Here is a 15,131-nt window from a genome sequence, read left to right as displayed (position 1 = left end):
AAAAAGAGTGGAAAATCATTTGGTTTGTTTATTTTAATTGTGATGATGATAATATGATGATAAAGACCTTGAGGATGGTGTTTAAATTTGTCCTTGGGCAAGACACATTTTAGTCACAATATTGTGCATTATTCCTTTGCTCCCTACTTAATGGCGGTAAGCTAAAATTATTGATACTTTGCAACTGAACCCATCAACATTTCCTGGGAATGTGATGCTAACTGAAGTCACTGCTCTGTCTGAAGCGTTGTTACTCAAGTTAACAAGTTAAATATATATATTTTTTTTAACATAATCCACCAAGAAACTTAATTGAAACTACAACAGATGAGCAGATTTTGTACATTACAGTTACAAACTAGCTAACATTATCCAACAGTTTCTCAGTTTCTCATACTCACCATTTTTGTTTAAAATCAAACTCCTAAACAGGACCATGAACACTCATACTGATCACAGGCTCCTGAAAATGTGCTGCTTAAATCCATTTTGTTATTTTCAGACTTAACTCAACACTTTTTTGACAGTGTTTGCTAATGTGTGCATTGGGTCACCTTGGTAACTCCTAAACATTCTACCATAGAGATACATGTAGAACACCCCCAGCATGATGTCACGGCAAAGTATCAATAGCAACAGCTGCCCTGAGTTGGACTGATGGAAGCAAGGATGCAAATCTGCCGTCCTCTGATCCCTCACGTACACATTACATTCAAACTATGAGCAATATGGGTCTTGCCCAAGGACGCAATGGCAGTTTACAATAAAACCACTACTCCCCCACTGCGGCAACTGGTAATCCCTGCGGTCTTCCATTCTAGTACTAACCAGGCACAACTAAGGTTAGACGAGATTAGGCATTGACAAGATGGTATGGAGATATGTCATTCTATCTGTGGCTGATGGCAACAAGAAGGCCATCAGGTGTAATTGTGCCAAAATTTCAAATATAAATGCTGTTAATGTACAATAATATGCAAAATATGTAATGTTATAAATAACTGATATAGATTTCAATTTGAACTTTGTTAAAACATTTTCCACCATTTTGATAAACATGAGAGTGGACTTTTTGACCAAGGTGGTATCTCCATAAATATTGAACTGATCCTTTTAATTTTCTTTCATTCGTTCCAAAGCAGAATGGTTTCAGGTCTCTAACCTCCTGTCCTACTAAAATCATAATAAAAGTGATAAAAGCAGGGCCTATGTTAATTTAATTTTAACTCGGTGTTAAACTGTCACTATCAAGCAATCAAGGGAGAGGCTTTCAAAATGAGGAGGTTTTTCCGGGCATTGTAGTTTGGGCATTTGAACTTTTGTACCAGCGGAGTTACGTTCAGTGGCACAAAGGCGCACCAAACAAGACAAGAATTTCCGTACACTTTATAGTCCAGATACACTAAGGGAAATTATCAAGAACACTGGCGTATTCTTTGAAGCGCCATATTAAAGTGCGAAAGAGGGTATCTAAGGATGCCATGTACGAGTCTTTATGCCCATGTTAGATGCACATCACAGAGCTAGTGGCAGCTCAAAGGGTTCCAGTCAAAGTGGTCTGGTTCGCCCCAAGCATCGCACTCTCTCAGAACAAAAAACAAAAAAAATCTGATCCCTGGTCATGCATAATTCATCCAGCCCAAGATACCGCAGCCCTTTCAGAAATAAATATCAATTATTGAACTTGTTAATTAGAGATCGCGTAATTGGCAAAGATCTACATGAATAAATAACCCGCTATTATTAATTATTGATTGTGAAAAATTTGAAGCCCAGTAGGGAGTAAGATAGAGTCTCTTAAGATGAAAAGTGGAGAAAGATATGTGTTTTTAGCCTTGAGTAATGTCCAATTAAAGGCTGTCAGAGCAGAGATTCGCCCTTGTCATGGTTTTTATATTACAACAATACCTTGAAGACAACAGCATGCAAGAGTGGCATCATGGGCTAGGACAATCTTAACTGTGAGAGCCAGAAGAAACATGCTAACTGCCTGGCCACAGCTATAAATTCATCTAAATAAGTTTATTTTTCAATACTTGAAAACAACGTGTCATCCAACCTGGCTTCATTCTGCAATGACACAAAGAGCTGATCCACTACCATTCAGAAGTCTGAACAACTCACCAGCGGTACATTAAGAAATGAATAGTACTGCAACTGTTGATGCGCACATCTGCTGAAATTGCAGAGATTAAGATACAGAGTTTTAAAGTCCAATATTACAAAAATAAATTTACTCTTTTAACCATCTTTTATTGTTGTTACCTCCTCAAAAACATACCTGGAGTTGTGTTTTATTTCATTTAAACATATTTGAGGAATCCTGGATTATGTCTATCTACATCTCCAAACATCAAAATGCTCTGTTCCACCTTGTGATGTCATGAAGCAGCTGTTTTCAAGTTAACAACAACCTCTTACTTTTAGTTCAGTAGAAGTTGACTATTCCAGAGCTGAAATTATCCGAAGTGGTGTATGATGTATGATGTGGTGTATGATGTTTAAATACATAGTGGGGCACCTCCTGTATTATCACATGGCACCCCAAGGTTGAACAGAGTGTTTTCCGTTTGATGGAAGAATTCAGCCTAAATATGCAGGGTTTGTGTGTTGAACACGTGTGAATGAAACAAAACACAACTCCAGGCCTGTTTGTAATGAGAAAAAACATAATAATCTACATGAGAAAATAGTGTAATATGGACACTTTAAGGCATAAAAATTTGAGTCCTGGATACTGGATACATACAGCAAATCTTATTCAATAGCTAAAGAACTGGAAACAGCTATAATTCAATAAATGTGACATAGATAGGCTAAATGCCATACTGAGTAACATCCCAGTCAAAACATGGAGACAAGCAAGTGGTACATAGCTATAAGTTATGATCACTAAAGTTTACCGCCATAAAACTCTGCATCGCAAATAACATCAAACTTTCAAAAACCTTCACAAGAAAATCTTATAACCATAAACATTTTACAAACTACACTGCACCTTTAAACTGGGTCCACTGAGACATTTTAAAATAAATGCTCTTTCAAAGTAAAACACAGTTGCACCTGAATCGCTGGTTTGTGATCCTGCCGTTTTAAGCATCAAACAGTCATGTCCCGAAAATGTTCCTTTGCTACCTCAAGCCATTTAACTGTGTGCTTCCGCCGTCATTCTCACATGAAAAGGACCAAAGAGTATGATCTGTGTTTGAACCCTTCGGACCAGCTGATTCAAGAGTAAGTTTGTACAGATGTCAAGTCGGGACTTTAGAGGTTTCCAAGATCTAGCTAAAGAACGCTCCGTCTACACCAGCCTGTGATTCCATTATTAGTGTGCAATCTGAATTTCCCTTTCATTTGTGATGGCTGGATAATTAAACCTCTATAGTATTGTCTTCCAGCTCGCATGCCCCACTTCCAGCAAACGCAAAATTCCCCCTGGGTAACAGTAAAAAAAGACAATTTTTATACGTCTGGTTTTCAGATCATGACAACTTTTTCTTGCTAATTTGTGTTTCTTTGTGGAAGTAGAAAGTCTCAGGAAAAAAGGATGAATTTAACTGAGAAATATCTGAAAAATCAAAGCAAGTTTACATACATTTCTTTTCAAACGCTTTTATTGAGCAATGGTGGTTTTAAACAAGCTGAACACAAGTGCATCAGATAGACAGACTGGCACAGAGTTCATTTAAAAGCAGTTGTGTTGTAGCCCCGAGCTCAAAGGAGGCAGCTTGTCAATTACACTTTGGCTCTGACACAAGCTCTGGGCGCCACAAGGAACAAGGAGATGAGAATAACAATAAATGGGAGTGCGTTCAGATATTTTTCTCAAAAAGTATTAAATTATTGAATGCACATTTCAATTATAAATTATAGGAAATTCCATAGATGACAAAAACTGAAAAAGCATTTATCATATAGGCCAAGGCAAAACACAGTAACAATTTAACCTTTACAAAACTGAGAATGTTAGAAAAACAAAGAGGCTAAAATAAAGTAAACAGAAGAAGCTGAAGCAAGATAAAGCAAACTACTTATTTTAATAAAAATCCATAGTTTTAATACCATCTTTAGTGGTAAGAAATTATTTAAAATTGTCTCCAAAATCTGTTTCCACCACTGTGCAATTTCAATGTAAACATTTCCTTGCTCATTATTGATATTATTTAAATATATTGCTGATTAAACTCAAAATCATGAGGTAGAATCTAACTTGTATGCAAACTCTAGAACAGTAAGAACTTGTTTTGATAATGTTCCACCTACATGTGGTCCTGTGTTGTGCCTAGGCTGTTCTTAACAGTTCTTTTAACAAGCCCCACTGGACCCTTCGCTTTAGCTGTAAACCTTTACAATCCCTGTCCACTGAAAGTCCACTGTATGTTTAGTTGCTGTCCCTATGACTGGCCAGCGGGAGGCTGACGGGCAGGTTTTCATGAAGGTATTTCATGGTGCCCTGTTCAGAGAAGTCTGCGGCTGTGTGCCCCTCCCCCCTCAGCACCCACTTAGTGGTGAGCAGCCCCTCCAGCCCCACAGGGCCCCGGGCGTGGATACGGGCCGTGCTGATGCCCACCTCAGCTCCTGCATAAACACAGTGAGAGACAATTTCAAAATACTTTTACATGTTTAAAAGACAAATGTGACAGAAATGATGTAACAAACCCAGTCCAAAGCGATAACCATCAGCAAATCTGGAACTGGCGTTCCAGAAAACACAAGCACTGTCAACTTGCTGCAGAAACTGCTCTGCTGTGTCCTCTGAAAAATTAAAAACATCTTACATTAAAAATAAATAATACAAAAAATAAATTTAAATAAATAAACAATCAAACATCATACCCACAAAATACAGCTAATTGTGCTAATCAATTACTATACAAGTGTCATAATTATTTAACTAAAATTCTAAATAATAAAGTAATAAATCAGTCAGATCATTTAAGGTACTTCACAGCTCTACACTGAAAACATTACTGGTATACACTCAAAGCAGGGGTCTCTTTATCAGTCTACACTGTCACAGGCCTTTGTACATTTCATTATGTTCATGATTATACCTTGTGTGGTCACTAGATGGCAGCTCTATGCTCTTCATTGCAGATCCAAAATTATCTTCAGTAAATTTGTACTTTTTCTGAGTTTGTCCTGAAATAATACTCATTTCTTCTGAACCGAATAATCAGAACAAATCGCGCTTTCATTACACAAACATTTTCAAAACCGCAACCATATTACTTTAGTAATTTACAGTGAAACACGCATCCATTTTGCTGTAATATTTAGTGAGTGATGTACCATTTTCTGTGATTATGACGTCTGTGTGGGAGCTGCCATATTTGTGAATGTGGTCCACTGCCTCGTGCATGCTGTCCACCACCTCCACACAACACTCCAGGTCTCCGTACTCTGTTCTCAGGGACTTGGCTTCAGACGGACTGAACGTCAAGTACGAGGCGAACCGTGGCCCTGCGTGGATCTTCACCTGAAATCATAGACATAAAATGTAACACCTGAATGTGTAATGTGTACACAGACTGTCACTTATAGTTTATTTTTAATCTTTGAAAGTGCACATGTTACTTTTCTGTTTGGAGGCCCGTTACCATTTTATTTCTTATTGGTATGGCATTCAACTTTATTTTATGTACACACTTTTTATGACTCAAAAATACTGTACCTTGAAAAAAAATCTTACTAAGAGAAGAGAGTTTTTTAGAACTGTGTTTTTAACCTTTTGTAAAGTATCCAGGAAGAAACAAAGAAATTTAATTTCTAATTATAATATTATTGAGTTTAGACTATGGATGGGAAAAATAGACTAGCGAGGGCCCCAGTCTCCTCTGTTCATGTTCTGCTCGTATTTGTCTTACCCTTTCTGTGCGCAGAGTGTCAATAATCTGGTCAAAAAGTGGGGTCCTCAGGAAGTCTCGGTGGATCAGCAAAGTCTCCATTGCATTACAGGCAGCTGGGTAATCACATTTTGAATCTCTAACTGAGAAAAGTAAAAGGTGTAATCAGCAACAGAGGTATAATTACATTTACTATTACTCTATTTTTACCATGTGCCTAATATGAACTCCTTCTTTACACAACAATCTGTGCATGTTGGCACTTTTGAAGAGCTAGGTATAGACTTTTGGAAATCTGATTTGATTTGTCTAGCGATCATAATTTTCTTATTTCATATTCATGTCTCTGTCCTAATGCATGCCCTTGTCATATAGTGATGGTGAGGTTTTAATTCTGACATTTCTTACCAATATTGAGGACTTTATCTGCACTCGCGTCCACATCCACATAAACATGGCAGACTCCCTCGCTGTGCCCGAGTACGGGGATGCCTTTGGCTGCATGTTGGATGTCACGCACCAGCTGGGACGACCCCCGCGGGATAATCAGGTCTATCAGTTTGTCCAGTCGACACAGGTCTTCTACTTCTTCACGAGTGCTCACCTATATACATATATATAAAAGCATGTTTAATACTTAATACTTTATTTCAACTTTAGTTGTCTGGGTTGTAGTAATCTCACTGTACTTCAAAGTAAAATTCAGCTCTGTACAAATTGTACTCCATGCAACCTACAGGAAAATAGTTTTTTACTTTAAGAAAGTCACTGTTCCACACATACCACATCAATATTGGGACTAAACTGGGATTAGATCAGAATTAAACCAGGACTAGAACAGAACCAAGCCAAGTCTATATCAGCACTAAACTGGACTAACTTTGTTTATGTTGCATAGTATTTAAAATAAAATCCAATATAATACCAGTTGTACAGCGTCTGTAACTCCATGTATGGACAAAGCTTCCTGTGTGAGCTGATGCAGGACACGATTAGTATTGGCTGCTTCTTTTCCTCCTTTCAACAAGAGGGCATTGCCACTGGCTATGGCTAAGGCAGCCACCTACACAGAGACACATGTTAGCAGCATACCTGACACACCTGCATGTTTCTTTACAGTGCACGTGGTGAGTACAAACCTGTGGCAAACAGTCGGGCCGGGCCTCAAAGATGACGAGCAGGACACCGATGGGGACGGTGATCTGCTCCAGCTCGAGGTTATGGGCCACTCTGGTCCGTCGCAGCACCCGCCCCACACTGTCCTGGGCCGCCACTGCGATCTGTCGCAGACCTATGGCCAGACTGTTGAGTTTGGCTGGAGACAGGCTGAGGCGCTTCAACATGGCAGGGGGCATGTGCTCTGAGAGAAAGGCAAAAAAAAAAAAACATTTGGGTATAATGTAGAAATTATAAGGACAAATTAAAAAGCAAGATTACGTAATTTCAATTCTATCTATACTAAAAAAAAAAAAAAAAAAAACAAACACAAAAAAATTAGTTTGTTTCTGTAAAGTTGGTAACGTACTGGAGGAGTTGTACTCTTTGGGACAGTGTGAAGGAATGAAGAATTTCAGATTTGTTTGGTCAATAACTGAACAATGGTAAATGTGTTTCTTCTCAAAATAATAGAAAAATTGTATCATATTCATATCAGAATGTATTATGTATATGCAAAACTATAATATATAGTGTACAGAAACATCTATGCAGAATACGAGCAGGAGACCCCAAGGCCAAGGTGGGAAACACCTTCAAAGGTTGTGGAGAATGACTGAACCAAGATCCTGTGGGACTTCCAGATACAGACTGACGGATGGTGATGGCGAACAAACCAGACAGAGTAGGATAAGCAACAGAACAAAGCTGTGGTAGTGGACATTGCAATACCAAACAATGGTAATATCAGGAAAAAGGAACAAGAGAAACTAGAGAAAAACTAGGGGCTCAAGGAAGAGCTGGATATTAGTTTGATATTGTGCATTATCTATTATTGATGTTCATTTGTTGAGTTAGTTGAATTGCGATGTATAAAATATAAATGCTACTTCTGGACAGGTGTACTCTACTTCATTCTACTGAAACTTTATTCCAATTAGGGCTATAGTATAGGACTAAACAGAAAGTACTTTGGAGAACTCCTCTGGCACAGTTGGACTTGAGTGCTCGGTGCCAGTCTATCTGTGCACACCTGTCACACTGAGAGAGAGGGACGGGCACCTGCAGTGACAGCCAGCTCCACGTCCATTTTGTTGGCAGCCAGGATCTCGTCCTTCCTCTCTGTCAACAGCTCGGCTAACTGGCAGATGATCTCACTCCGCTGACAACACAAGTGCAAGTTAACAAGTAAGCAGTGTGCCAGTTCATCCACAAGAGGGCACAGTTTCTCTTTGTACCCATTACATAGCAGGCAATATACACGTAATTATTACATTGTGTTAATCAAATTCCCGCCAGTTTCCCTCAGCTAATTTAATATTATTGATTATCATTTTGAATTTAATCATAGTGCATGCATTATCACTTATAATATATGACAAAGATGATTGTGCAGACATATAGCCACCTTTAGCTTAACTGCTCTTCTATTTCATTGTTTCCAGATATATTGTTTATCTCTAGTCTGATGCAGTGAAAATTATATTAATGCTTAGTAAATTATTTGCTATAAACATAGTGGAAAGGCTGGGAAAGGCGGCATCAGTGGGACTGTTTGCTGAAAATATCACACTATATAAAAGAGAAATTTCTTCTATGTACCTGGTCTGGATGCAAAGAGGCCAGAGTTCTTCCCGAGTTGCGTGCCATTTCAGTCTGCTGCTCCACAGTGGCACCTGTTCAAAGACAACACATTAAAGTCAGTTAACAGAATAAAAGTTACATTTGATGTAATAATATCAAAGCCACACCTCCAGGAATACTGTATCTAAAGACAAAATCACCTGCAGGCTTGATCTCTGAGAAGAACGTGCCGACTTTTTTCCCCTCTACAATGTCCGTGATCACATGACCCGTCACTTTAGGATGGGTGCCATTGGCTATGACCACTGAGGTGCCACCCTGCAGAGCCCACAGAGCTGCTTTCACCTGCAACAATGAGACAAATCATTTCAGTAATTAAACAACTAGGTTTTTGTTTCATTAAGCATTTGATTTTGATTTACACAAAAGTACCTTCGCCTCCATGCCTCCAATGCCCACTCTGGACTTGGTGCCGTAGGTGATTGATTGTTGGTCTCCGGGGTAAAAAATGTCAATGAGCTTAGCGTCATCTGTCCCAGGGGGGCTGTTATAAAGACCTAAAAAAGACATTTAAAAAAAACTTTACCCACTATAATTAACTGAATTAAATAATGGGTAACACTGAATTAGTTGTCTCAATCTAAATTGTCAGGAATCTGATTAACACAATGGAATTACACACATGGGTTGATGGCATAAGGGTGTGTTTTTTTACGTTTCCCATGAGAGGGCATAAAATGTTGAAGAAATAGAAGACAGAAGACAAGGAGAGAAGATAAATCTAGATAAGATTTTTTACACAAAACAGACACAAATCCCTCATGATCAAATGACTAACACATTTGAAAGCGGAGTGTTTTTGTTAAAGTTAAACTTTAGAAGACTGTTTTGACAGGAATGGTGCTGGGCAGATGGCATGTCACCTTAGAGATGCATTTCCATGGTAACACACACACCTTCAACATCAGAAAGGGCGATGAGGAGGTCAGCCTTCATCTCCACGGCCAGACGCGCAGCCAGACTGTCATTATCCTTAATGCTGATCACCTACAGATACAGAGGCGTGAGCAAACAAATGATAAAGATTTAGTGTCTCATTTATAAAACTTTATGTGGAATTCGGACTGAAAATGTAAACATATAAAAACAAACTTCCTCAAACTTGCTAATTTAAGTCGCCTTTTGTGTCATCTCTCAAAGCCCCAGTGACAAAGTCCGGTATTTTTGAACCAGACCACACAGACCGACAGAAAAAAATCGAATCAATTAGCAGTTGATGTTGTTTGTTAATGTTCTTGTTATTGATTTATAATGAAAAGTGTCCTTCAGTTTGAAATGTTTAGTGTTGTTACCTCCAGAGAGCATCTCCACCCCAGTGACTGCATGCACTCCCTCCTCGTGCATAGAACTTAAACAAAGGGTCGGGCTGGTGAAATGGAGCAGCAGAGCAGGGGTCCACAAATAATATTGGTACTCATGTAGACTACTGTGCAAAGGTCCTACCAAGATTTAGATAAGGGTTTGTGTGAAAAAAGGGGAAAAAAAGGAAGTGGAGCATTAAATAGTTTAAGTCAATATATTAGAATATTGAGTCAAAACAGTTGCAAAAACAAAAGATAAAAACAGTCGAAACAGAAACTCTAACCTGTAACTGTCTGGATCTGCTATTGGGAGAATCTCGAAAAATAATGAGGTATTTAATTTTGTCTACATAACTTTCAAATTAGAACTACTTAAAGAACACAGAGGTATATTAAGTCCTTCTTTTGTTCATTAGTGAAAAAAAAAACTTTTGCACAGTCTCTACACAGACTACAGTGGAATGCCTTTGACAGAATTATGAGGCCCCCTGCTGGTTGAGCCGCCCCCAGCACCAGCCTCGCCCCTCCTGCTGTCTGTACCCACATTTACCCCCTGCAAGTCGCTGTTGGGCTCCGGAGGGGGCACCACGGCGTCATTAGTGTTGATGATGGGCACAATGTTCATCCTCAGCAGCTCCTGTAGAGTGCTGTTCAGATTCTGTCTCTTCTGGTCGTCATGGAAATCCAGGTTAGTGACAAGGACCTGGAGAGGACAGAGAGAGGACTGAGGTAAAAAGACAGCAACCACAGCAAATAAAGTTAAATAAGAGAATACCTGAGCAGTGCATGTGCTGTACTGTGTGAACATGGCTTCATATAAAGCCATCAGGCCGCTCTGTCCAGCAGCAGCACAGGCACGGGCCTCTAGAACTGGGAGTGACTAGAATAATGATAAACAGATAGAATAATGATAAACATATGAATAAGCAGAGAGAATTAGAGAGAACACAGCAGCTACTAGTGTTACTGATTTGACATCAGTTGTACACTGGATGCCCTTCCAAGCTAAACCTTTTTCATTGTGGGGGGGTTTTAAATGGCACATAGTACTATGTAACTTTTCTGCTGGAGAGTCTGCCCACTGTTTGCCTTTCCTTGGAGAAATTATTGTTTTGCTTAGATTGTTCCACAAAATGGCATTAAACTTCTTAGTCATCAGAACTGTGGAGTGGTGACCCCACTTACAGTGAAATAAGTTTAAAGCTATAGTGTGAAGCAATAGCATCTCCACTGAGACAAGCAAATGGCCAACCCTCCACTAGAAAAGTTGCACAACGCACTTTCAATCCTTTGTGTCTGAATTAGTACATAAAACAGAGAATGCCAATCTAACAACATTTAAACAATGGAGGGTACAAGGATTAAAGACGAAAGATTCTACATAGCCCAGATGTGCAGGTAAACAATATGTGGGGGGAAATTAATTGTGGTAATCGGCTATACAGGAATAAAACATGTCTGGCAGTAACTTGCGATAACTGTTTGGAATTAGAAATAAATAACTATTTGAAGTTCTTGATCTACTTTTACACAAAGTAGAAGCCCTATGGAATGCTTGTCCTTCCCAAATCGTATATCAGACAGTTCTTTTGATTTCCACAGACCTGTGTGTGTGTGTGTGTTTTACCATGTCTTTGAGCTGGTTGTGTCCCGTGTGCAGAGCCTGCCGCACACTCTGGGAAAGCAGGATTTCATGTCTTAATCTTTGTTTTCCAAAGGCCACGGCTCCACTGGTGACTATCATCATCTCTCGGCCTTGATTCTGCAGCATGGCCACCTGCACAACAATAAAGCATATTATGGCTTTTGTTTCTGCAGTGGGCGGCCAAGCAACACTCAGTCACTGAATCTGTATGATCGGATTACAAATAGATCACTTTAATATAGATATTTGGGACTTTCTTTGAACCATTGCTGCTTTGTAGGCATTTGCAGTTAAGAAACCAGCAAAAATTTGAATAAAGATTTGCCTAATAACTGTCCAGTAATTAATCTTGGGGAAAGTAAAATTGCTATAGTATACTACTAAACAACAACTAAAACTAAAAACTAAACAATTAAAAAGCACATACCTTTCACAATACAATATATGAAAAAATCATAATATGTTATTTTCATTACACACAAAAATGCTCTACCTGTTCCACAATGGAGGCCAGTCTGCCCAGAGCCAGGCCACACTCATCTCCTCGGGTGACCACTGCACTGCCCAACTTCACAACTATCCTTTTGGCTTGACGAAGCTCACTGCGATGAGCAAAGGACGTGCCGTGGGCCCATCCTAAATTGTGATGATTTATTATTATTTTGATGATTACTAAATTGTGATGATTTATTATTATTTATTGTTTTAGTTGCTCCCAAGCTGCACTGTAATCTGTTTCATCTTTATAATTTTATTCTTTGACCTTATGGTTTAAAGGCAAATGCAAAACTACCACATTGATTCATATTTAACACAAACATTTTTACTTGATGATGGATAGTTTAGATTTAGTTTGGATTCCTCTGTGGTTTTAACCAAGGCAAGTGCAGTTATGAGTTTATATAGCTACAACTTAAACTAACTATAACTATAATGCAGGATAATTTAGCTCATTTGACCCAATACTGGACAGGTTAAACACTGTTTTGGTTGAATAACGATGGTTGTGTCTTGTAAAGAAACTCAATATATTGGATCACATCATATACTTTGAAGAGTATGTTGAAAACATTGGCATGGAAAGAAGTTTGTTTTTCGGGTTTTGGTTTCATTGATTACACAACTCCGAAAAACACATAGATGCAGTAGTACACCCATTTGTAACCAGGGAAACAGATAATCGCAGCTTTTAAACTGCCACATCAGCAGGCCAAGCAGCAAAGCTCATGCTGACATTACACATCTCTGTGGAGCAATGAGGCGCATGAGAGCGCAAGAAGAGGAGGCCCACAAAAATACACAGTGGCACCAAAGTGGATAAATTAATGGCCTTGTAGTTTAGAGACAATGTTTGTTACAGGAATAACTGCACAAAAACACAGAAAGAGAAAGAAAAATAAAGGGACAAGGAAAGTTGAGCAAGATAATAAGCAGTAAGAAACATATTACAATGTTATCACTAGTTTATAATATATTATTGATTTTATTTATTTAATAGTCACAACAGATCTTTAGATTAGCAACACTAATGCTTAGTTTATGTAATCTGCAACATCAATCATAATAAAACATTTTGCATAGTACAGTTTATCATAAATGTTCCTAAAACTCAACAAAATTATTGCAACCAGTGAATGCTACATTTGACTGCAATCTCAGTCACATGTCCATATAAACAGATAGGACTAACTATTAATGCAAACTGAAGTTTTATAGACAAAGAAAAATGAGAGGTCTTACCTTGCATTAGAGATCTTTTGAAAAAGCAGCATACTTTTGTTTGCTTTGGGATCTTTGAACACACGGTCAGCCTCTGAAGCAGCATGGTTGATGTAGTTATTTGCTCTAGAAAAGATTTAAGAAACCGACAAGTTAAACCAGAAGAGTAATGTGAGATGTCATGAATCCATTGTGCCATATTTACAAGTGTCCAGGACCAGTAAAAAAAGTGACAAGGGTTAGCAAATAGAAGCAAGCTCTTGCGATGACTGCTGACTCCCAGCCTGATTTATATTGCCCCGTGTCTTTACCTGTCCTTCAAGTCAGATTTTTAAGATGCACAAAGGGCTTTCCTAAATTGATAACAGTTAGGAGAAATCGGGGGAGGGATGGAAATTTGGACTCCTCCCCGAAGCTGCTGATGAAACTGACATCTCAAGTGCAACTAATAGGCATGCTTTTATTTATTTTACCAATTTAAAGACACAACAGATTTTACGCACAAAAAATACTTACTCCTGCGAACACACGGAGACAGTCACCAAAATGTATCTTCACTTGCCACGAAAAACGTCGTAAATTGGCGCTGAAGTGGCAGGATATGACGTAAACCCGAGCGGCAAAATACGGAAAAAAGGCGGAAGTTAGTTGGGTTTTACATTTCAAAATAAAATAATTATTTATACGTATCATGTAACTTTTACATAACATTGACATGACATAATTACACATTTTCCTCATAAAATACATACACTACTTACTTAATAATTCGTTGTAAGGAGAATAAGAATTATTTTCCTCCTGTTTTTCCATCACTCTTTTATAGTGTGTTAAATTGTATTTTTATTAACCTTAACTGTATAAAAATATGATGAATATTCTTGTAAATAATGTAGGCTAGTTTTGGCCATTGTACCTGTGAGTATATAAACAGGTCTACTGTAACCTAAAGCAGAGTTGACACAGCTGGACATCTACTGGCTGCCCCTAGGACCGGAGATAACAAAATTGGTTCCAGAAGCTCCGTCCGAATGTGCCTTATTTCATTATGTCTGCCCTGTTCTTTTCTCTGTTGTTTGTGTTCTCTCTTATCTGGCCCCTCTGTTGTCCTCCTTCATTCTGCTCTTTTATCTATCAACCTGACCCAGCAGCAAGAGCACGCCCTCACTGGTCTTTAGGCACAACTACTACACTGTGACCTTTCTTATTCCTCATACTCTTCTGCAAATCATGGGTGTAGGTTTGCATAATGAACCATGAGGGACATTTTTTAATGTTATGATCCAGGATTTGACAAAGCTCAAACCCTCACTCTTAATGCAATATAAGTTTAAAGTTACACATCTCCATTTTGAAATAGACTTCAGGAGTACCAGAGAATACATTTAGCCCTACAGATAGTCTACTTACTATATGTACAAAACAACAAAATAACAACAAAAATTAGACTTTTTTTTTTTTTACAGTACTGATCTGATTTGAATACACTTCTAAATATTATAAACAAAAACAGTAGATGGCCAGTAATATAGTGGCAGGTTCAGGTACCTGAGAGCCACACAGAGTCCATTAGTGATGGAGGAAACCCCTTGTTCTGATCACGAGCCTTAGGGCTGATGGTATGAACAGAACAAATGGTTAGAAGACATAGATCTATATCTCTGAAAGTCAGAGAACTGGCCTAAGGAAAAAGCACTCACATCCAGGGTGGCACACAGGTATAAATGAGAGAGACAGATGAGGTGCAGCAAACGACCAAACAGAGGTCTTGGGGACAGTAGGTGAGTACACGTACTTATTACTTAAATCTTATTACTTACT

General features: G+C 38.6%; 1 protein-coding gene across 3 annotated transcripts; it reads right to left on the bottom strand.

The window, feature by feature from the left end:
* Positions 1-3,596: 3,596 nt before the first annotated feature.
* Positions 3,597-13,723, bottom strand: LOC110154286 (delta-1-pyrroline-5-carboxylate synthase-like). 3 transcript variants are annotated; one of them, XM_055150418.1, is made up of 18 exons: positions 13,516-13,723; positions 13,332-13,436; positions 12,085-12,227; positions 11,574-11,723; positions 10,722-10,826; positions 10,491-10,649; positions 9,542-9,632; positions 9,018-9,142; positions 8,786-8,930; positions 8,604-8,677; positions 8,064-8,163; positions 6,986-7,206; positions 6,772-6,909; positions 6,255-6,450; positions 5,868-5,989; positions 5,293-5,479; positions 4,660-4,755; positions 3,597-4,578 (listed from the first exon to the last, which is right to left on the bottom strand). In XM_055150418.1, exons 2-18 carry the CDS (start codon positions 13,414-13,416, stop codon positions 4,382-4,384), a joined length of 2,334 nt encoding a protein of 777 aa, XP_055006393.1. In that variant the 5' UTR covers positions 13,417-13,436; positions 13,516-13,723; the 3' UTR covers positions 3,597-4,381. The 3 variants fall into 3 exon arrangements, with proteins under 3 accessions (XP_055006393.1, XP_055006394.1, XP_055006395.1); XM_055150419.1 differs by having other exon boundaries at positions 10,497-10,649; positions 13,516-13,722; XM_055150420.1 differs by lacking the exon at positions 12,085-12,227.
* Positions 13,724-15,131: the final 1,408 nt, after the last annotated feature.

Source organism: Boleophthalmus pectinirostris, unplaced genomic scaffold (assembly GCF_026225935.1).
Source record: "Boleophthalmus pectinirostris isolate CB_2022bp ecotype Guang Dong unplaced genomic scaffold, ASM2622593v1 HiC_scaffold_14, whole genome shotgun sequence".
In the NCBI taxonomy this organism is placed as follows: domain Eukaryota; kingdom Metazoa; phylum Chordata; class Actinopteri; order Gobiiformes; family Gobiidae; genus Boleophthalmus; species Boleophthalmus pectinirostris.
The sequence above is the reverse complement of the archived record's forward strand: the minus strand, read 5'-3'. Positions and strand labels throughout refer to the sequence as shown.

What these genes read in the sequence shown, in the direction of transcription:
- LOC110154286 (XM_055150418.1), bottom strand. Translation starts at nt 13,416, where the DNA reads ATGCTGCTTCAGAGGCTGACCGTGTGTTCAAAGATCCCAAAGCAAACA. An exon ending in ACAACCAGCTCAAAGACATG is followed by an intron (nt 10,827 to 11,573) that starts GTAAAACACACA and finishes TCATTATTCTAG; the next exon opens with TCACTCCCAGTTCTAGAGGC. An exon ending in GGCCCGACTGTTTGCCACAG is followed by an intron (nt 6,910 to 6,985) that starts GTTTGTACTCAC and finishes GTCTCTGTGTAG; the next exon opens with GTGGCTGCCTTAGCCATAGC.